The sequence below is a fragment of the Fusarium proliferatum genome (assembly GCF_900067095.1).
Source record: "Fusarium proliferatum ET1 genome assembly, contig: FPRO_scaffold004, whole genome shotgun sequence".
In the NCBI taxonomy this organism is placed as follows: Eukaryota; Fungi; Ascomycota; class Sordariomycetes; order Hypocreales; family Nectriaceae; genus Fusarium; species Fusarium proliferatum.
In genome coordinates, this window is record NW_022194793.1 from 2671925 (window position 1) to 2693493 (window position 21569).

General features: G+C 47.9%; 9 protein-coding genes across 9 annotated transcripts; 4 read left to right on the forward strand and 5 right to left on the reverse strand.

Moving 5' to 3' along the window:
* Positions 1–6865: 6865 nt before the first annotated feature.
* On the forward strand, positions 6866–7386 carry FPRO_05033 (uncharacterized protein; the record flags this gene model as incomplete). Its single annotated transcript, XM_031230607.1, has 2 exons — positions 6866–6949; positions 6997–7386. The coding sequence occupies 2 exons, from the start codon at positions 6866–6868 to the stop codon at positions 7384–7386; spliced, it is 474 nt and encodes a 157-aa protein (XP_031080726.1).
* Positions 7387–7602: 216 nt separating this feature from the next.
* Positions 7603–9817, reverse strand: FPRO_05034 (uncharacterized protein; the record flags this gene model as incomplete). Its single annotated transcript, XM_031230608.1, has 9 exons — positions 7603–7815; positions 7862–7998; positions 8051–8689; positions 8738–9073; positions 9127–9154; positions 9206–9280; positions 9330–9443; positions 9493–9558; positions 9623–9817. 9 exons carry the CDS (start codon positions 9815–9817, stop codon positions 7603–7605), a joined length of 1803 nt encoding a protein of 600 aa, XP_031080727.1.
* Positions 9818–10657: 840 nt separating this feature from the next.
* Positions 10658–11526, reverse strand: FPRO_05035 (uncharacterized protein; the record flags this gene model as incomplete). Its single annotated transcript, XM_031230609.1, has 3 exons — positions 10658–11209; positions 11265–11376; positions 11522–11526. 3 exons carry the CDS (start codon positions 11524–11526, stop codon positions 10658–10660), a joined length of 669 nt encoding a protein of 222 aa, XP_031080728.1.
* Positions 11527–11797: 271 nt separating this feature from the next.
* Positions 11798–12219, forward strand: FPRO_05036 (putative heat shock protein; the record flags this gene model as incomplete). The annotated part of the gene is made up of 3 exons (XM_031230610.1): positions 11798–11848; positions 11902–12029; positions 12081–12219. 3 exons carry the CDS (start codon positions 11798–11800, stop codon positions 12217–12219), a joined length of 318 nt encoding a protein of 105 aa, XP_031080729.1.
* A 418-nt stretch (positions 12220–12637) lies between these two features.
* On the reverse strand, positions 12638–14269 carry FPRO_05037 (uncharacterized protein; the record flags this gene model as incomplete). Its single annotated transcript, XM_031230611.1, has 4 exons — positions 12638–13025; positions 13074–13748; positions 13794–13840; positions 13889–14269. 4 exons carry the CDS (start codon positions 14267–14269, stop codon positions 12638–12640), a joined length of 1491 nt encoding a protein of 496 aa, XP_031080730.1.
* Positions 14270–14747: 478 nt separating this feature from the next.
* On the reverse strand, positions 14748–17183 carry FPRO_05038 (uncharacterized protein; the record flags this gene model as incomplete). Its single annotated transcript, XM_031230612.1, has 7 exons — positions 14748–14765; positions 14813–15276; positions 15330–15541; positions 15588–15979; positions 16029–16544; positions 16591–16651; positions 16696–17183. The coding sequence occupies 7 exons, from the start codon at positions 17181–17183 to the stop codon at positions 14748–14750; spliced, it is 2151 nt and encodes a 716-aa protein (XP_031080731.1).
* A 583-nt stretch (positions 17184–17766) lies between these two features.
* FPRO_05039 (uncharacterized protein) lies at positions 17767–18502 on the forward strand (the record flags this gene model as incomplete). The annotated part of the gene is made up of 4 exons (XM_031230613.1): positions 17767–17822; positions 17887–17920; positions 17970–18267; positions 18318–18502. The coding sequence occupies 4 exons, from the start codon at positions 17767–17769 to the stop codon at positions 18500–18502; spliced, it is 573 nt and encodes a 190-aa protein (XP_031080732.1).
* A 250-nt stretch (positions 18503–18752) lies between these two features.
* Positions 18753–19115, reverse strand: FPRO_05040 (uncharacterized protein; the record flags this gene model as incomplete). The annotated part of the gene is made up of 1 exon (XM_031230614.1): positions 18753–19115. One exon carries the CDS (start codon positions 19113–19115, stop codon positions 18753–18755), a length of 363 nt encoding a protein of 120 aa, XP_031080733.1.
* Positions 19116–20338: 1223 nt separating this feature from the next.
* FPRO_05041 (putative 4-nitrophenylphosphatase) lies at positions 20339–21411 on the forward strand (the record flags this gene model as incomplete). Its single annotated transcript, XM_031230615.1, has 4 exons — positions 20339–20407; positions 20460–20481; positions 20528–20596; positions 20645–21411. 4 exons carry the CDS (start codon positions 20339–20341, stop codon positions 21409–21411), a joined length of 927 nt encoding a protein of 308 aa, XP_031080734.1.
* Between the last annotated feature and the right edge of the window lie 158 nt (positions 21412–21569).

Here is a 21569-nt window from a genome sequence, read left to right on the forward strand (position 1 = left end):
TTGTGAAGAGAAGAGGAAGTTGCAAATGTATAAGCTTCATTGTTGACTTTCAGGTACCATCTACCAGCGAGAAACAGCGACAGGCGAGGGAGACGGGATAAGACTACCTACGGGCGGAAATCCGAGGTACGTCCTCTCATTCCCCTCCTCGTGGTGCATGAGGCGCTGTGCTTTGCGCTGTGCCCATGATTGGATCCTTGGATAGGCTTTTCTCGATAAGGTATGAGATGGGTGATGGTTCTCTTTGTGCACCATCATAAAAAGAAGTGCAGACGTGCTAGGATCCTCTTGTCCGCTGCACAACGTTGTAGCCAGGGGATGAAACTAACCGTTTCCCTGGAGCAGCTGTATCTCAACTCATCAGGTCCCGTCTGGCCTGGACAAACGTTGCCGGTCGAGATGGAAGACGAGTTCAGCGGGACATGTCAACCAAGTGCGATAGCAAGGGAGAGGTTGCCGGGTCGCGTTCGGGTTCTCATCGTCCGTTTTTCTTGCTGGGAATCGTCAGGAGTCAAACCGCCTCTGCCATGGACGATTCTGGGCTGATTCGTCACCCGACGCGTCCATGTTCTCATCCTCTCGTCGTACATAATAGTACAGTACACGATTTTGTACAGTTCACTCACTCACCCACAGCACTAGAACTTGCTGCCTGCTCTGGCTGCTCGCTCTCCATTTCCCCAACTTCCGAGACGGGTAGAGTGGACAGTGGCCCCGTGGCCTTAGCTTGGCGAGGCCATCCGACGTCCGCTCCAGGCTTAATCGAGATGGGCAATGAAAGCTCGCACTGGGCGGAGAGGGTGTTGATGAAATGAACGAGGGAGGACTGATTTGGAGATGGACATGGAGTGGGGTGGTGTTGAAGCCTGGGGGATCGAAAGAGGGGCTGTACACTCGTACGGTGTGTTTCCATACTGTACTGCAAAGGTGCGCGCTCACTCTACCACTTCGCTGAAGCCAGCCAAGCCTGGCTTGGAGGCGATGGCAGACCACTTGAGACTTCAATCCCAATACTTATTATGCGACAAAAATATTTAGAATATCACAGGATTGTATTGGAGAGATTTAATACTAGTGGGCTTTTTGCATAGAATACTTTTTCACACTGATCCATGGTCTTGGTCTTCATAATACCGAAGGTCGCGCAGATGAGGACTGCTCGTTATGTCTCGATGCGCGAGCCACTTCAACCATTGAAAACAATAGTTCGATGCATGTCGATAGCATACCTGGAAATGACAGTACCTTTCTATGCGGTGATAGCGAACGTGTCTCAGATTCTGCTTCTAAGGTCCAGGTGTCCTTCTCGGTCCTCGATTTGATTCGAGAATTGTTTAGTTTTTCTTCACCTCGACCCAGTGACCGACTCATCTTGCATCGGATATTTTAGAAGCGAGCCGAGAATCTTAACCGAGAATCTTGCTTCTAGCGATCGATATGCCCTGCATCGAAACTTTTACTGCCCTCATGGAATAAACTCTTCCGTCTTCTTGTGGCTTGAGGTCCCCCACGATACAATGAAAGCCTCGGTTCCGTTTCTGGAAGAGGGCTTGAATTAAACAGATAAGAGAGACAGTACCTAGCCCTTCAAGTCAAGGACGAGAGAGCGTAACGAGGCTCTCGTGTCTCTCGCTAGCTGTACCAGCTTGAGACGCGTCTAATAACACGTCAGACCAAGGAGCGATGGGTTTGTTTCGAGCCCTGTCGTGTGGAGGTTTGGAAAACCTGTTTCAGTGACCTTTCACGCACACATGCTGTAATGATCCTCCCCCATGGACCGCATGAAGTTTTTATGTTTTGAGTTTAATTGTGCAGTTAGAATTGTGTACCTGAATGGACTGGATGTTACGTGGAGTTTAAACGCGAGCGGCTCACATCAGCCGAATCCAGGTACGAGAGATTAAAGTCCAGCGGTAAATCGAGCATTCACAACCAGTCATTTATGAATGACTTGTAAAAATCATTTCGAATGCCAATAGGAGACTGTACCAAATCGGCTCATTGCATTTACGTCCTGACCTGACAATGAATGAGTCCTCTATCAGTATCCGTACTGCGTACCACTTACACGTGGTGAAGATCCCCGTCGCTTCAGACCTAAACCCTTGACCTAACCCTTGACCCTACTTCTTTTTGGTTTAGTTAACGTCCCAACTCAAGCCAAGGTGAGGAGCCCTGATCTGATCAGATAACGCTGTTTCTTCGGTCAACTGATCGCCGGGCTGGGCTGGGCTGGGCTGATGTTTTATAACCCGGCCCGGACATGGTTTTTGTGTCTCTTGTTGTCGGGCAAAAGCTAGTTGGACAGCAGTTCTTATTCGGCAATGGCTGATTCCAAGGCGATCCAAGAAAAAAAGTTTAAAAAGTTTAAGACCCCTTCTTTTCCAACTTTTTTTTTTGTTGTTATTATTGTTGTCTGCAGCTATTTGCTGGAACCACAAATTCCATGTAACCTTACAAGTTGTTTCATTGAATGCGTAGGAACGTATTACTATTACTCTAGATTAAAACCTCGCAGAGAACATTCTCGCATGTTGAGTACGAGATATCGTCTCCATGTTCATCATCAGTCACTGGATTACATTTCCCCGAAATGGACATGGGGCGTGTCTATAACAAGCGCCCAGAAGGTTTAGCTGCATATCCTTTTCATGGGTGTCTCGTCAGCTACGCCCACTACACTGTGGCGCTGTCATCTAGAGTCTGAACTCTGTGGGAGCAGTAAAAGGAGATGCCCTGAATTTAGCTGCCACCGCAATCTTTAGCCTCTAGAGCGCAACTAAGGCGCAGCGCGGAGGCTCCAGGCATCACTAATTATTAGAGAGGAGAGCTGAAAAGGGAACCGTGCTCAGCAGGGGAAAAGAAGTCATTCGGCTTATTGCTCAGTTACATGAGGTATGGTCTCTTTGACGACACGCAATGCACTGTGCCTCTTGTCGATTGGTGTTGACCTCTTGAAGAAAGAAGCCAGATCAACCAGATTCTCACGTAATAAGGGAACAGAGGCAAAATGGATGCGGGTGTGTATATGCCAACGTAACAAACAGCCCGAGAGCGATGGATGATGATACCTCAGAGGAGAAGCGGTTGAAGTGTCCCAATGGCCAATGCTTTGCGGCAATTAGCTGCACGTATCGTCGAATCCTAGAGCTCTCTCTAGCCGCAGTTGCATTTCACATTCGCAGCTCGATAGGTTCGTGATATTCAGCCAGGATTGCAGAGATATGTACTGTACACTTTGTTCGTTGCCCCTCGAATGGCTAAGATCATCCCGTCTATGTTCTAAACCTGTCCTGGATGATTGACCGGTCTCACCTGACAAGCCTACCGATTGCTGGTCACAAGGACCATCAAGAGGAGGCATCGCATCGTGGGGAAGAAACCTTGACATGTCTACCTATTCCTGTTGTGCACATATGTACATATGTACACATCTAGTACGTACAGTACTGATGATAGTTGTTGAAGGTGTAACACCAAAATGTTGGACTGCCGGGTTTCTTAGTCTAGCCTATCGAGATCTCTCCTTTCTGTAATTATTGATTAATTTTGCAAGACACGAATGGAATGTTGACTCGATCAAAAGCAAACCAAGGCACAAAGTCCATTTTTAGGACTCAAGATTTTCAACATGTTCCTGACTATCCTCCGAGACCACTGCTCTCTTGAGATAGGGCTTCGACGATCAATTTGAATCCTAGCTCACGTCGGAAAAAAACTGCCAATGAAGCTATGCCCTCCAATGCCAATTTTTTGCAACGATTGGGCTTTGACACATGGAGCTAATGATCTGGAGCATCGGTTGGAATGGTCACATTATTCCTCGGTGACTTTGTACAGTGTCTTTCTTACACAAACAATGCCGAAGTAGCTTTGAGAATTGGTAACAAGATTTCAACTTTTTTCCCTATTTCAAGTTTGTGATACAATGACGCCATCAAATGGTCTCCCCTGGCCGTGGAACCCTTATCGAAGGTCATCATGCCGTAGATTCTTGCCTTTCTCTTCTCATGGCGATTGCTCATTGACTTTTAGATTTTTTCTGACATTTGATGTAACTCTGACATGAAGGTGAACAACAAACACAATGCATAAAAAAACACAATGCTCAAACTGGTGTGGGAAAAAAGATGGACTCCTCAAAGCAAAGACTCCCTAGACTCCATCAGAGCCTCAGAGTGGAATTCTGGGACGCATTGGGAGCTTCTGAGCTTACCTTGACAAAGCCAATCAGACTCAGCAAACATTCCTCCACAGTTTACCAATCTCGATCTTCGATCCTGTCTTGGCTAGCAAAGGATTGAACAGAAAAACTCCCTCACTGCCGTGCGAGTATGCCGGTCATTGGCCGACTCTGAGACATTGGCACGAGGGCGTCGAGAATGCCTGCTGTACAGCACAGTGCATTGCATCTGAGTGCATTGTAGCGCAACAATGGCCAGACTCCAGTGCTCCCTCCTGTCCTGGATGTCTGTTCTGCAATGCAAATCACTGGCCAGCCGCCTGCACTATGGCGATCCGGGGTGCTTGATACATAGTAAGGCACAAGCACCAGCACCACACAAAGACCGGCTCTTCCAAGACCCGCTGCCCGGTTCACAGGCTTTTCCCTATTAGAGTATGGTTCTACTCAAGAGGCTTAGCCGGCTTCATGACAGCTGGGGCCGGGTGGGTTTGTGATACGCCAGAAACACGCAGTTCAGTCCAGTTCACCAACCCAACAATAACCTCTTCCCCGGGGGCAGAAGACCTAACACTAATCCAAAAGGGTTCGATGCAAATGGAATGTTCGGTCACGACCCTTGGTCTACAGGGCAACAATGAGCGTGGTGCAAGTGGATGGTACCGGGTTATTCATGGATGGTATAATAGAGCATGAGCTGCAACGGCAACGACCTAGACGACCCAGAATATGAACCTATTCGGACCTTTGAATCCACTCATATGTAAGGGAACTCTGCGTACTTGGTGCCGTACGGTACGGCGGTCACGGACTACAGACAGCCGATTCGTACAGCACATACAGTACCGCGGCTTAACTCGTACCACCGGCACTTAGATTATGATGCCGCCTATTGCTATCGGTTCAGAGCGGCAGTGAAGCCCGAAGCTCCGTCTCCGTGAGAACCTATTTGCTGTCCTGTACTGTCGCCGAGGCTTTCCCCGCCTTCACTGGATTTACCTACTGTTACCCCTCTAACACGACGCGGCCGCTGATATAGATATGGTTGAGCGGGACTGGCACATATAGCGTCGACAATACACACAGGGGTGTGCGTGCTTTACACTTGCATCACAGCAGGGATTCTAATGAGAATGTGGATATTCCTCTCAGTATCCGTCTTGATAAGAATGGGGAAATTCATGCCTCAGTCTGCTGGAACACCGACAAAAGAGTGTTTGAAGGATGCTTAGTAGACGATGTTACTTGACATGTTTCAAGAATCAAGAGCAACGTAAGCATGTTGGGTGTCGTCGACCTCTTATTATGTTCCTGAGCTGTTCCTGCATGGCATGGAAGCTCCGTCCACGTGGTATCATTTCATTGTGCTTTGGAATCTCCCTCACATCAAACCCAACACGAAGACATGACAAGGATTCCCATCACTGCGATCAGCCATCAACTGCTACAGACGTTCCCAATGCCATGGTCTGGTCTGCCAGCTCCCGTAGATCAGCAATGCTTATCGGGCTCAGCCAGTTTAGAACATGGGACGAAGGAATGTTGGGAGGGGACCCTGCCTCGGCGACGAGCCCTATGATGAGCCCTACGACGGGTACCCGAATTCCTTGGTTCCTTGATTCTTATTCCAGAAACGTGATAACCTTTCCCCCCTTCTTCTTTCTAATTAAGCTCTGTGGCTTGACTATTGTGGACTGCAAGTTAAGTTATTGATGAGGCTTGGCTGGATTCTATGGACGAAGGCCGCGCATTGCCCTGAAATGCAAATCCAAGTAAGTCATGGCGTGCTAATCTCAAGATATGAGCTCAAAAAGGACATCATTTGCAATTCACCGCAAGTTTCGTCAACAAATAAGGTCTATGGCCTGTAGTTTCGCAAGTGTAGTCATAAATTGGTGAACAGTCATTGCCGATATCGGAGCCTTAGTTTCGAATTGCAAGAGCACCTTTTTGTCTTGTGAAGGCGTGAGGGTATTGTAAGAAGCTTCTGCGCTTCAGTGACTGACCTGTAGAGAATTTTTCTCTTTGGTCATCTTGAATTCTTAGTCGGCAACAGCGAAGCTTCATCTTCTGTGGCAGAAGCCTTCATACCTGGTATCTGCCGTGTTCCTGAAGAGACGCCGATCATGACATCAACTCGGCCATGAGCCACAGCAACAAAATCAGAGGCTTTTTCAGAGACATCTCATGTCAGCAAAGATAACCATATCCTAAAAACAAATAATAATTATATCTTGTTTGCTGCCTGCATTGAAGGCAAAGTCACACACAGCACACGGAACATAGCCGCGCCGCAAGATCTACAGCCTAGCTCATGTACCCCAGATTAATTAAAACAACGTTAGTTTCGATTTCCGGCGGGCGCTGGAGCCTTTCCCATGTCCAAATGCGTTGACACACGGAAAACAGAGTCAAGATAGCGAGCGATGTGTGACACTTCTTGTAACAGACGACCAGGCCAGACACTGCCTTACAAGACCACCCCCCACGCTGGCCAGTGGCGTAGTGACGACTGTATTTTAATAATTTGTGAGACTTAAAGAGTGAGGGAAATATTTTTTTTCTGTACTTTTCATTTTCTTTCGGAGGGTAAAAGCCAAATCTGCTGTTACTGCGACGACATAGTTTACGTGCAATCAACACGCATATCTAGGCCTCACACCATATAACCAACATCACAACATGCCTGATCAGGACGTATATCGCAAAGTCGGCCGAGGCGGTGCCGGTAATTTTGTATCAAGCAAACCTGAAGATGCCGCCAACGTAAGCTGACCTTGATCAATCATCTACTCAGTATCTCACTCTCTCAGGCCGATCTTGAAGCACAGAACCTAGCCACGGAAGAAGTCCAGCCATCCGTCAACGGCCCATCACGAGCTGGCCGTGGTGGCTTCGGCAACTACGTCAATCCAGAGGAGCTACCAGATGCTAAAGAGCAAGACGAGATGGCTCAGAAGACAGCGGCTGCTGTGAATGCAAGTCTCAAGAAGAATCACGTTACGAGGGGAGGACTTGGTGGCAGAGGTGGAGCTGGAAACTGGAAGCATGCTATTTCATTTGAAGAGGAGGAAAGGATGAGAGAAGAAGAAAGATTGAGGGGTGAGCAATTAGCCAAGAAGGTGAAGGAGGAGGTTGATCAGGGTCTAAAAATGCCTGAAAAGGCTCATCACGGACATCATGTTAAGCATAACGAACAATGAGGCTTGCTAATGGCAGCGGGACGACCGGGACTTGGATTGGAATGCTTGGAGCCATATTGATTTATTTTGCTAGTTAATTTCTTGATTCATATCTTGTGTCTTTATAACGCTGTAGTCATGTCTGCAGCTCTCCGCTCGGATAGACTAATGCTTCATCTCGTCTCACTAAACCTTCCCGAGGTTCGTAAGTCTGAGGACAAGGAAACCTTTGCCTTCTCAGAAGACCTTGGGAAGCTCAACCTCTCTTGACAGCTTGAAAGCAATCGAGCTGAGCTCATCCAAACCAGCCACCTGTTCTCCCAACCCCGGCATCTCGAAAAGATCATAATCGGAATCACACTCGGCACCAGCAGGGGGCAATGTGCCCTTCTGGAAGTATTCTCGTATATAGGTAAGGGAGCATGCTGAGGGCGCCGCCAGCGAACAATGCTTTGGCTCAAGTTAGACAGAGTGACAGGAATAGGAGGAGGCTTACCCCGTAGGAGTTCTGCTTGAGAACAACTGAGCTGGGGAACTTGGCAGAGTTGTTAAACGCACTCTGCAGAGGCGTCACATTATCTGCCATATTGCCAATATACAGAATCGGATGGGCAGTATCACCCCTGAAATCGGCTTCTTGAAGTTAGTCTCATATCTCATATCATGGGTATTAGGGCTGATTCACCATCTGTGAACTTCCACTTTGGTCTTGTCTTTCTTCCCACACAGGACACACGGAAATTGGAGTTGACTGCCCCCGCCCAACGACTCTTGTGTGTGATTCTGTCGAAATAGTCTGCAATCTCCTGCGGTGTTTCTGTCACAGGCTTGGAGTCCAGACACATAATAGCAGGGAAAGCATCGAGCTCCATAGGGGTCTCCAGGGGCATAGTCGCAGGAGTTTCTCCCAGCTCGCACATATCTCCGTTGAGGCTCTTGTTTTTACCCTCCATCACCATCTCATAGTAGGGGATTCCGTCACCCTTTTCTAAAGAAGCGAACACGCGAGCAAGTTGAGGGAACCTTTTCAGCGGAGAATAAATCGATGTTTGGATAAGGCGTTGTAGATGGGAATAGGTGACGAGGAGAGGTAGTTCGGGGCCGGAATCATGAGTCCAAGCTGGAACGAGAACAGGCGACTTTTTGAGACTGGCGAGGAGATTGCTTCGACGTTCCTCAATGGCTTTTGGTGAGTCGGCATACAAAGCACATTTTAGGGGCCCGGATTTATGGCAGGCTTTATCGAAGCCGTCGAAGATCATGTCTGTGTCAGAGACAAAGTTACCGTGATCTAAGTTGAACCAGTCGTGATAGTCGACATTTCCTGGACCAAGTCAGTCAGAACTACGATGGTATGTATATGTAAACTAACCGTCGCTGACCAGTCTCTCGACACGCTCAGGGTATAGTCCAGCAAAAACGCCACCAAGAATAGTGCCATAGCTGAATCCCCAGTACCGTAGCTTCTCATGGCCTGTCTTGTCAAGAATTTCTAACATGTCTCGAGCAATGGATGCACTACCGAGGAACTGCATAAGACCAGTTTCCTCCATGGCCTGCTCGCAAGTTCCGGAGTAGGCAGATGCTCGGGCATAGGCATCAAAGATAAGACCTGGGTGTTCGTCGGCAACAGGTGTGTCTTGGAGACTCCATAGCTTTCTCTTTTGAGAAGAGCCCCAGCATTCAACTCGAGGTGTAGAGACGCCGACTGTGAAGTGTTAGATGATGCAGTGGCACTTGATAAGGACTGGTGTAACTCACCTCCACGGGGATCGAAGCTGATAACGTCCTGGAATTGTAAGCATACAGCTTGGCCAGAGTGTCCGGCTTTTCCACTTACATGGTTGTCGCCAACAGCTGCTTGCAGGATATGTCCCTCTTCTCTTACAAAGTTAACTCCCGATCCGCCAGGTCCCTACGTCCATAAGTCAGCCCCTGAAGCTTCAGGCACAAAGAGATCATACTCCAGGATTCACAAAGAGCGGAGAAACAGGGCTGTTTTTTGTCTTGGCCGGTAGCTTGATAATACCAAGGACAACTCTCTTATCATCCGAGGGCGCAAGCCAGTCCATTGGGACCTATGTCCAAGTCAGCATATACAACAGCAGGATATGGTGAATTGCTAACGTCAAGTCTTGCACACTCAAGCTTTTCATAGCACGGTTCCCAATGGAGTTTTCGGCTTGGCTTGACCTAGTGTCTTTGTTAGTCTACCTTTTGGATTTCTTATCCATGGTGTAACGTTATGTGTGCTTACATCGCTCCAAGTCCATGGCTTGTCTGCTGGATCTTCGATGTTCACTGGGTAAGGATAAGGTCGGCGGTGGAAAAATGTGATGAGACAGACAGCGGCCAAAAGGCCTAATATGGTGGAATGATGTGACTTTCGTGGTCGTTGCTGAAGTCGTCCTCGTAGGAGAGGCGTTGCCTCTACGGTCGCCTTTTCACTCATAGTAGCAAGCCAGCCAGAGCACGGTCAGATCGATCAAGATTACTCGCTTCAAGCAAATCAAGAATACAAAACACTACTCGCAAACGCAAAAATCACAGAAGAGAAGAGATGAAGAGATAAAACCAAGGAAGACAGAAAGGGCAGAAAGGATTGGACCCTTGAGTCGGTCGGACACCTCCCAGTTACGAATTAAAGCCTTTTGCCTAAGACATGCAGCGGCTCGATAAGAGATCGTCAGCCGGCAAAGCAGGCTACTAACCCAGCAAAGTAAAACATGGCCTTTCAGCCCGCCATGAGAGTCTGTCTAGGGCCTCTGCTAGGCTTCTCCTTGCAACTGCGACGCTCAGAGTTCTGCTTACGTCGCCCTATCAGACGGCACTTTATTCCAATCGCCTCATTTGGCATGGGTCATGAGATCTCATTTTGATCTTCAATGTCTTCCTAAAGTAGTTCCCCGCATGTTCCCGCTTAACAGCTGTTTTCTCCTCAACTGTTGGTCTTGATAAAATAACCATCCCATCATTCTATTCCCATCTGAAAAGCTTCGGTACCAACAGTGTTTGGTCAAAAGTGTGTAGAGCGACAACGATAAAGAACAACTTGGGCTTTTTGGGCTTGGGATACTGGAACATCAATCATTCCCGCCAAAGTCACATCGCAAATAAATTGGTGTCGGTGTGTAACTCATGACGAAGAAAAATGGCTTTTCTATAGTATCCCAACGCCGTGGTATGCCTTCGAATCAAAAACACCCATAACGCCCTGTCTCGTAGACCTCTCGCTGTCTCTGCCATGTAAACCTTTTCTCTTTCAGATTCTTTCCCCCATGACTTTTCCTACTCAATCAGCATCCATATCGATATCGTCCATCTCATCATCCTCATCACCGTCCTCGTCCTCTTCGTCCTCATCGTCGAACATGCCGCTGTCGTCCTCTTCATCCTCATCCTCATCCTCATCCTCGTCAACCTCAAGCGCAATGGCGACCCTCTTCTTCTCGCCACCAAAGGCCTTGGTCTTCTCGCGGTCGGGCTCCATCTCCTCGATCTCCTCCTCGGTCATGCCCAAGTCGCGCAGGCGCTTCTTCTCGCTGCCGCGCATGCGGGGCAGGAGATGCTCGTTCTCAGCGACCAGCTTGCGGGCGAGAGCGAGCTCACGCTCACGCTTACCAGCCATGCGCTTCTTGTAGAAGACGCGCTCACGGCGTTGGCGGATCTCGGACACACGCTCCATGGCCTTGAGGGTCTTGGCCATGAGGTCTCGGTCGTAGCGAACGGGAACGTTGCGGCGGGCGGCGAACTGCAGTGTTGAGTCGACAGTCATCTCCTTGCCGGCGGCCTTGCGGAAAGCCTTTGTCCACTTCAGCTTGCGAGGGTTACGCTTCATCTTGAACTGTAAAACTGTATCAGCGGCGAGGTCTTTGGCAAGTTGAGATATGTAGACGTACGTTCTTGTGGCATTTGCTGCGACAGAAGCGAAAGACTCTGGCATCGTTTCGCACAAAGGTGATACCCTTGCTGGGATAAGCAGGGCGACTGCAAAAGTAACAGGTTTCGATTCTGAAGCATTTTGTTAACTGTAGTTCATGGTAGAGCTTGAGTCGCTATGTGACAGATGCTCGCGCTCGCAGAGGACGAACTCCAAGCATTCTACCTCTGCAAGAAAGAGCATCCGATTTACAGCCCTTCAGCAATAAAGACATACCTCATTTTGCCTGGGTGGTGGTCTGAAAGACCAAAACAACTTCAATTCAACTTCCACCCCACTGGTTTGAACAGCCTTCTCTTTTCCGCCGTCAATCAAAAAACTTTTTGCTCAAATTGCCTTATCGATAACAGTTTTGCACTCCGGACAAACTTTTGTCCCCGCGCCCCTCTACCTCCGGTCCACGCCGGCTGGAAAAATCAAGTGGCCCCCGATCTCGAGTTCCGACTAACCCTGCGTCACTGAACTTATTGTCAATCGCAATCGCTCTACAAAATGGCTTCTGTTATGGCTATAGGTGCCGGTGCTGCCGTCGCGGCCTTTTTGGTATGTTTGCAGTGATCCCAGGCAGTGACTCTGGGTACTAATATCTCTTATAGGGCCGGGCTGGACTTGTCGCATGGAGGCGATCTCGAGGCGGCGTTGGAGCCATGGGTAAGGCTTTCTACAAGGGTGGTTTTGAGCCCAAGATGACCAAGAAGGAGGCTACTCTAATCCTGTCTCTCAAGTACGTCGTGAGCCCACTTCTTCTCATACTCAGCCCACTAACACCTTCCAGTGAGCGAGCTGTTACTAAGGACAAGGTCCGAAAGGCTCACCGAACTCTCATGCTTCTTAACCATCCCGATCGAGGCGGTAGCCCCTACCTTGCGACCAAAGTAAACGAGGCCAAGGAGTTCTTGGACAAGAACAGTTAATTACGATCATGAAAACTACTCCCCCAAGTCCGGTATTCGAGTCAAGAACCAGTTACCAAAGCCGTTATCAGAATCATCAATGACTGGAGCTAAGCGTGGGCGTCTGGCCACGCGTGTATATTGTACACTACTTGTTTCCATAGCGATGGCGTTTTTTGGGTTTAGAGGAAGCTCTTTGGAGCCAGGTGAAGGTATATATGCCTTTGTTAAAAGCTATCAAGGCTCGACGCTGTATGAATAAAGGGTCCTAAAGACCCATTCTCTTCTCACCCCAGTTTTTGTTCTTGTGTTACTTTACATAAGCCTCGAAATGCGTCCATCCCCTTTCAAGTCCTATTTTGTTCTGGGAATTGCCAAGTTGATCACCTGCATTTTCGGAATGCATAGTTTCCATCTCTCCCAGCTTCGAAAATATCCTTCAGTCAACCTTGTTGAGCATCTCATTGCTCAACTCCTCTTCCTTCCGAATGTCTTCCAGTGCAATACCAAGCATGGCACAGAGTGTGTAGTGCGCGTCATTTCCTGCATTGTGCAGGTGCTTGTGGGCAATATCAAGATCGTTCAGTACGGCACCGAGACTTCGTCCATTTGTTGAACCACGCCAGGCTTTGTGAATGTCCTGAGTGTCCACCGGTTCTGCCAGCCCTCCAAGGAATCTTAGGTCCAGGCCCAATTCAGTGAAGTAGGCGATGTCCTGTTTCACATCATGTCCGACGACGACGATGTTTCGTTGATCGTTAAGCCATGGGTTAAAAATTTCCATGATGGAGTCTGCAACTGTTGCATTTGTTGGGAATGTGCTCGTCCTGTGTTACAATTAGTAGCTTGTTGGAGTTTGGAGACGACGTCCTTACCCAAAGTCAAAATCGTCAGGGCATCCCTTGACGAACTGATAGTTTCGCAAACCAGCAAACTCATAGACTCGAAGATGGTGGGTCTTGATCAGGGGCCACCAGCCACGGCCGACAATCTTAGGATCGACGCCTTTGGTGTCTCGTGTGTCGAGGATAGCGATACCAATTTCAGAAACGGGGTTGGGCCTTCTTTCAATGGCCTCAACATCGACGCAAATGAAAACAACGTCATAGCCATCAGGATCTCCCAGAAGACCAAGACATCTCTGGGTGTTGCGAAGCATTCGCTCTCGGTGACTCTTCTTTCTCGCAACCTTGTCAGGATCTGCCCTGTTTCTGGGTGGAAACCCAGACTTGACAATTCGAAACTTTGCTTTCCAGGCCAGTTGCTGTTTTGGGGTTGCCGCCTTGAAGCCTTTGATGTCATCTTGGTCGATAGCGGGCCATGGCCGAGCGTCAAGAGACGTCTCTTCCTCTGATCGTTTCAAGTATCGAGGGCGTGGGGTACCATGTTCGCCGAATTTGAGGTAGAACTTTTCCATGTTCACACCGGGAGGGATCTTGAGAGAAGTGTCAAGCTCGAGGTTGATTTCTTCAAGGAAGACTTCGAACTGAGCGGTTGGAATCAAAAGGTAGGGGTCTCTAGCCGGCTCCTCTGGATCATGAAGATAGAAGCTTGTTAAGTTAGCACTGTACATACCGTTGATCAGATTGACCTACAAGTCCCAAGTTTTCTCGAAGAGAATTCTAGTGAAAAACGGCTTTGTCTGTAGCATGGTGAGCTGGTGGAGAGTTGTTAAGACTGTAATACGTACACGAGGTTTGTTGGCCTTGCCCACGAAGCGTTCAGGATACGAGACCACAACTTTGAATGGGCAGAAAATAAAATCCTCAGAGACCGCCTGGCAGATGCGAAACTCGGAGTTATCAAATGCCTTTGTCTTCTTCTCAGCAAGTTCGTGCCGTCTGGCAGCATACGTATTGGCCTCTTGTTGCTGAACAGTTTGAGAAATCTGTTCTCTGGTAGCTTGTCTCTGACGCTCCATCATCCCGCCGTAGTTGTTGTCAGCTCCTTCGCCGACTGTTTTGTCTGAATTTTCGTTGCAGTCTTCTTCGTCTCTGGGTCTCTCCTCCAGCCTCACACCGTTGCCTAGAAGTTGCTGCAGTATGGCCAGTTGGGCATGAAGGGCCGACATGTCAGATGAAAACAGAAGTAATGAAATCAAACGTCAAAGAAGAAATAGTGAGAGTTCAACTAGAGGAGTAGTGTTAAAGAATGTTGTTGTGAGATGGAAATGGAGAGACGGTGGTGGTGCTGAGTTGAGAAGATGGATTGTAGTGGATGGTTGAAAGACGGTGGCGTTAGAAGGAAGGAGATACGAAGGGGTAAACAAAAAAGGCAGCGAAAAGCACCGTTTCAATTTTGGCGAGTAGAATAACGCCCAGTACCCTATGATTCACTGCGAAAAGGCAGGTATTAAAAGTAAATGGAAGGGTTTGCTGAGTCAAACACAAAATCGTTACTCTGTAGGCAGGTGGCAGATGAAATGCCACTGCTTGCACACGGCCCGTTGCATGAGAAGGATAAACTTCACACCAGCCAATCACTATATCGGTACACAAACGCCCACTCCTTTTACAAACAACAGATGCATTGCCCATCACAAGACTGCCTTACTTTAATTTGTAGAACTGTTCAGTGTCAGTACACATTACAACATCTGGTTCGAAGAACTTACCTCGTCTGCATCTTCTTGGGATACATCAGACACCTCCGACTGCTGCTTGTCAATGAGACCAAGACGACCCCATCGGACCTTGAACCAGAAGTCTCGTCTGTCACCTCCAAGTGCCCCTGAGATGAGCTGCTTCTTCATGTCTTGCATGAAAGTGTTATATAGGCCTGGTTCTTCGAGGTTGATGAGTTCCTCCCTCATGACGCCAAGACATTCCAGAGCACGTTGATATTTGGCATCGCCGAAGCTCTCCGTGACAAACGTAGAGATGATTGCGCCCATCTGTCTTGCTGCCTCTTCGATTTGAGAAAGCTCCTCAGTTGCAGCAAGCATCTGCTTGAACTCGGGTACTGCATTATCAGGGCTAATGTCACCCTTCTCCTCTTCGCCCAGCAGAGCATCCACATCAAGACCAGAAATGGGTTTGACAGTTTCTCGGCCACGCTTTCCTTTGGCTTTAGGCGGAACTGGTGCCTCTTGTTAGTCATGGCAAGCAATCACTAAAAGGACTAGAACAAACCTTTCTTCACATCTGCAGCTTCAACAAGAGCATCCACCTTCCGCTGAACTGTTTCAATCAGATCTTCAGTTGGGTGAGAAAAGCGCAACAAGATGGAAGGAACATCTGGAACTGGTTTGTCTGGGTGCAGTGCTCGTGATTTCACGGCATGATTCACCCTGTGAACCGTAGGGTTGAAACTCTCGTCAATGGAGACGTATTCATCCTGGTCGCTGCGGAAGTCAGTTGCCGAAAGGTCCAAGATAGCATGGAACATACCCCTTGTCATCTAGTCCGTATGTCGACAGGTCCATTGCATCGACATAATCGCTCATCGCATCACTCAGCTCGTCTGTGGGCAATAGCCGGTGGGTTGTAAGGGTCTGGCCAGTAACCGTGATCACCTTATCCAAAGGAGGAAACTGGTAACTTCGGATATCCTCTGCAAATGGAAGTGGAATATCATACAAGCATTCCATGTCTGGCTCCACGCCGGGTGCGAGCAACACCAACAATGGGTCTTTGCCGTCTTTGGTCACAATTCGTGCGATTGCATAAGACTCAAGTTCCGAGAGGGCCCACACAAGGGACGAAAGGGCAAGAGCGGATTTGGCATCGAACTTACGAGCTACTGTCACGCAAGTCTCGCCAAGGTTAAGGAAAGGCTCGTACTGGAAACCATCAGCACTAGAAGGACGGGGTATCCCGTAATAGGTTTACCTTTGAGCATGGAATGAAGCCAACGATTGAGAAGTTCTTTTGTGTATCAATCTTGGTGATATTGTATTCCGACTCACTGATATGCACTGCAGTTCGACCATATTCATAGCCCTTGGCAAGATCATCAAACTCAACGTCTCGTTTTCCTCCTGGTGCATCTGGGTCATTGACTTTGTAAGAACGAGCTTGCTTCACAGCAGAGAACTCAATTCCCTCCATATCGTCAGCATCAACTTGCGTGTGTTCAGAATCCGGTGCGCCTTCTGACTTGACTACGACTGTGCTTGCAGTCAAAGGTCGCGCCAGCTTCGTCTTGAAATATCTTTCCACATTGATGTTCAACGCGGCAGGAAATGTGTTGGGGTCTCCGAGGGTAAGAGGACCATCATAAGTCTTGTAAGGCTTCACTGCCTTGATACGTGGGGTATCTAACTCGTCGATGGCCTCTGTAATGTTCGCAAAGATTCCATCTTGACAGTCATTGACAAGCGATCTCAAGGCTTGCTCATTTTCTTTCTGTGAACTTTTAGCTATGGTCCTCGCTGTGTCCCATCATACGAACCTTTGTGCTCGGCTTATCCTCTTCCTTAAAGCCATATTCCGGGTCATCAAAGTCTACTCCCCTGTATCATGTTAAAAGTGTCGTTGAGATATCCATTCCACTTACAGGACAGTGAGCTGGATGTTTGAATCATTCATCTTCTTAGAAATGTCACCCAAGTCATCCGCATCCATTGGACCCTGGCCGTCCGTGACCAAGAAGATTTTTCTGTTCCACTTGAGCTTCTTTGTGAATGTGTCAATCATATCAACAGCCAACACGATGGCTGAAACAGCATCTCCAGACCATGTATTGCTCGGCTTGACAAGCGATTGGAGATTCCTCAAAGATGACATTGTCATCGGTCCCAGCTCCTGCAACACTGCAATATTCTCATACCCATCATCGTCTTGGAGCTTGTTGTCAGTCTCATCTGTTCTCAGACCCAATACGCCAACGCATAGCGTTTTCCTGTTTGCTGCCACGATGTCTATGATTTTGTCCCATACGTATTGCATACTGTATTCCAGATCAGACTCTGATCTTCCACTGTGAATTTGGGCCATAGTTGACCCAAGGTCCAATATGAAAACGGTCGCTTCCTTCTCAGCCATGGTGGAGATGGCTTGTATGAAACCCGGTAATACGGTAAGAAAGTCAGAAGACGAAAGACGGGGTTCAAGAATCTAAAGTCAATCAAATCTCGCTATGATGAAAGGGATTCGAAAAGAGCCAGAGGTACTTCATAAGGTCAGTCGCGCTTTTAAATGAATGGCAACAAAAAGAAACGTCTCACAATGAATCCTTGTAATCGTTAGGCAGAACCACCCCAAGATATACTAAAGGTTGGTGACCCATCGCGTCTGACGGGTCAAAGCTCCTGCCGACCTTCTCACGACAAGACGCGCGAGATCACGTGCAACTGATGCCTGACAAAACTCCATTTATTGGATGAGTCTATTAAGCCACCAGAAATCCAAGAGAGGAGCAGGTACCAGGTGATTGAAAAAGAAAACTCCAGACTATATGCATATCTTGAATCATGAAGATCATTTCATCACGGAAACTGCAACGCAATATGGAGCTTGTACGATCACGTGACCAGATGTGATATCATGACTATCGAAACACCTCAGTGCCTCGGCAAGTTGGATCTGATACAATTCATCAAACACTCACAAGTGAAGAATTGCAACAATGGCAAGCACAGCAAAGGCAGTGGCCTTCTCGCCGGCTCCTTACCATATTATAACGTAGGTTTCTATGAGCTTATGAAGTCAATCGCAGTCAGGGAAAGCATCGCTAACCCCACGGCAGCTATGGAACTCTACTTGGAACGACTTTCTTCCATGTACGTATCTCGCAGAGTTACAAACGCTGCAATTCTAACAGCCGGGTAGACCTTCATCAATGGTATCGTTATGTTCAGGACGGTCGACCGTCCTAGCTTCTCTGCCATCCAACAGAAGCTCTTCCCCATCTACTTCGGCCTCCAGACTGTCTTGCCCGGTGTTCTAGCTCTAACATATCCCGGAAACACATTGATTGGTCTGTCAAATGGCCCTGCTGGCTTGGTTTCGGAATTTGCCCGCTGGCACTCCCTGCTACCTATCAGTGTAATGGCCTTTACTGGAGCTGTGAACCTCCTTGTCTTCCTGCCTTTGACGGTCGAAGTTATGAAGCAGCGACGAGGCCAAGGTGCGTCAATCTTCAAGGGGTCAATTTGAGACACTACTAATAATCTATAGTCAAGCGAGATGGCAAGGAATGGTATGCTGAGGGACCTCAAAGTGATCAAATGAAGGCCCTGAACAAGAAGTTTGGCATGCTTCACGGTATCTCATCGTTGTTCAACCTCATCACTTTTGCAGCTGCTGTTGGTTACGGTTTCACTCTTGGTGGTCGTGTTCTGTCCGTTGCAGACCTTGCTTGAACAATGCACTATTCAAAAATGAATTCGTATTAAAACTCTAAATTGCTAGAAATGCAAATGTTCTCCTCCGTCTAATCTATCTATCCTGTATTGTCAATCGTACAATCCCGATCTCTAATGTCTATTCGTAGTGTCATAAATCGTTGAACTCTTGGTATAGCCCTGAAGGCAATGCGCCAGTTGGTTTTTCATAACGTGTAAGCCGATACAGCCTTAAAGTCCTCCATGGGTGAAGTTTGGGGCAGGTAGCTTAGAACCGCCATGAAGAACGGAGTTCTTCCTTGGCTTTCTCAAAGTCTCGCATACGCTGAGCCTTGATCTCTTCCTCGTTGCGAGCATGTTGCGCTCGGCGGTGGTTGGCCTCGATTTGTCCCTTGGTGGTCCATCGGCCAGGTTGACGATCAAGCATGCTTTGGATGTCGAGTTCCTCTGTAGGCTTGGGGAACTCGCGATTGAGGGCAGGAAGCTTGTGTCCAGCTTGGTCGAACTCCTCACTCTTGAACCCAGGGGTTGACACAGGGGTTGTCTCTGTGGATTGTGTCTTGTGAATGCTAAAGTAGCTGTTGGCGTTGCCCGATGTAGGGGCTGCGGTTGTTGGCGCGGTGGGATTCATTTTGTCAGATGTTTGAGTGAGATGTGAATTGGTTTGGGTCTCAGAGTGTTAATGATTCTTGTGTGATGAGTACGGTCAAGAAGATGTATGTGAGAGACAGTCTTTATATAGGTTTTCAGGGGATGGATATCCTGATAGCTGTGATATCGTGACGAGGTCTTGTGACTGGTTTTGGAGGATGCTTTACGTTTGTTTGCTCAAAATAACAGCACAGATTGTACGAGATGATGAAAAGTTTTAAATCAAGAGTCAAGATAAAGGCAGCTCGACACGGTCTTGTAGATTTTTATAATTACGTAGGTATCCATCTCTGGGTCTGTTATCAATTCTTTCTCTTTCTGAACCAGGTGGAAACTCCTGTCGTCGATCAGAAATGGTGTGGGACCCTTAGAGTCTCCTAGCTTCAGGGTCCACGGGCGCCACTCTCTGATACGGAGGCAACCAGGCCAGGGCAGAGCGGTGAATGGATGTTGTATTCCACGGATTCGGTTACGTTTGTCGGTCTGTAAGTCCAGCTGACGAGTAAGGAGACTCTAATCTCGCCGCTTCGGAGCAAGCGAGGGAAGGGAAAAAATCACAAGGCAAGGTAGACCGAAGACGGATGTAGCCCGTTATCTCCAGGCCAGAAAAAAAAAGTCTCTGTTAAAAAACGTGGAATTCTAGAAAACCCACCGATGACGAATAGGGTGGTCCATTACTCAGGGCGGAGTTGACAAACCAATAATAGATCGGTTCTGCCATCTGGTCACTGAAATGGTTGCTGGAAAGATTTCGATTTTGGAGATTCGGTCGCCACACGGAACAGGCTCACGGCTTTTGGTAGCTTTGAACCAATCAATCAATCAATCGGTTTTGGTGTTTCGAAAGGAAAGTGAGGTCGGAAATGTAAAGAATGCAGACTACAATGATTGTGTCTTTCTATGATAATCTACCCTATACCAGTTACTCAACATTAATTGACTTAAAAGACCCCAGAGATTAACCAAGTTCAGATAATGGAACTATCGTCATGATCGACCGTGATAACCTTCTTTATTAGTAGACCCGCACGCTTTCCACGCCTAGAGGAATTACATCACAAGAAACTCCACGACTAAGTGGATATGACTAAGCAATCGGCCGAGTCAGTGTTGATAATGACTGATGACCGATCTTGAATCAACCAACTGAACCTATTGTCGATCATTTAATCGTTCTTCTCGTTTGGCCATTTCACATACGATATGGCATCGTCACCAAAGTACATCAGCGGAGATGCTGCTGCAGTTAGCGAGTTCATCGACAAATTCGACGTGAGTCATTTATTCGTGTACCTCTCAAGCCTCAACTGACTCTGATGAATAGGTCTTCCTGCTTGATTGCGATGGTACATAGCCATGATTCTTAGCTGAAAAACAAACTGACTCGTTCAGGTGTCCTATGGTCTGGCGATCATGTGTACGAGGGAGTCCCTGAGACCATCAAATATCTAAGATCAAAGGGTTGGCTTACTATCCTCACGATCTGAAACGAGGCTTACATAGGCACAGGAAAGAGAACCGTTTTCGTGACGAACAACTCAACAAAGTCTCGCGATGAATACCTGAAGAAACTCACCAATCTTGGTATCCCTAGTGAGAAGGATGATGTGTTCGGTTCAAGCTACTCTGCTGCGATCTACATCTCACGCATCTTGAAGCTACCCGAGAACAAGCGCAAGGTCTTCATTATCGGAGAGGCTGGGATTGAGCATGAGCTTGACTCTGAAGGTGTTCCTCATATTGGAGGCACAGATGAGGCGTTCCGACGAGATATCACAAATGACGACTTCAAGGGTATCGCTGATGGTTCGCTACTTGACCCCGAGGTCGGAGTAGTTCTCTGCGGTCTTGATTACCACGTGAACTACCTTAAGTATGCCCACGCCATGCACTACATCAAGCGAGGAGCTATCTTCCTTGCTACCAACGTTGATTCAACATTGCCGATGCACCACGACTTCTTCCTCGGAGCTGGATCTTGTCACATCCCTGTTGTTCACGCCACAGGAAAGCAGCCCTTGGCTCTTGGTAAGCCTAGTCAAGCTATGATGGACGCTGTTGAGGGAAAGTTCCAGCTCGATCGTTCTCGAACTTGCATGGTCGGTGACCGACTTAACACTGATATCAAGTTTGGTATCGAGGGACGACTTGGTGGAACACTACATGTCCTGACTGGTGTGAACAAGAAGGAAGACTGGGAGAAGGCCGATGCCATTGCTGTGCCCTCTCATTATGCTGACAAGTTCAGTGATCTTAGACTGGCAGAGAAGCAATAGACAATAGACCATGTCATGATATAGATTATAGACTAACTATGCAACCGACTCCTTCCTCCATCTAGACTATGATGAAATTAGACACTGCCTCATGCTGACCAAAACCCAGCAGTCAGTGCTCTTGACTAAAGGATAATAGGCAATGTGTTTAGGTGCAA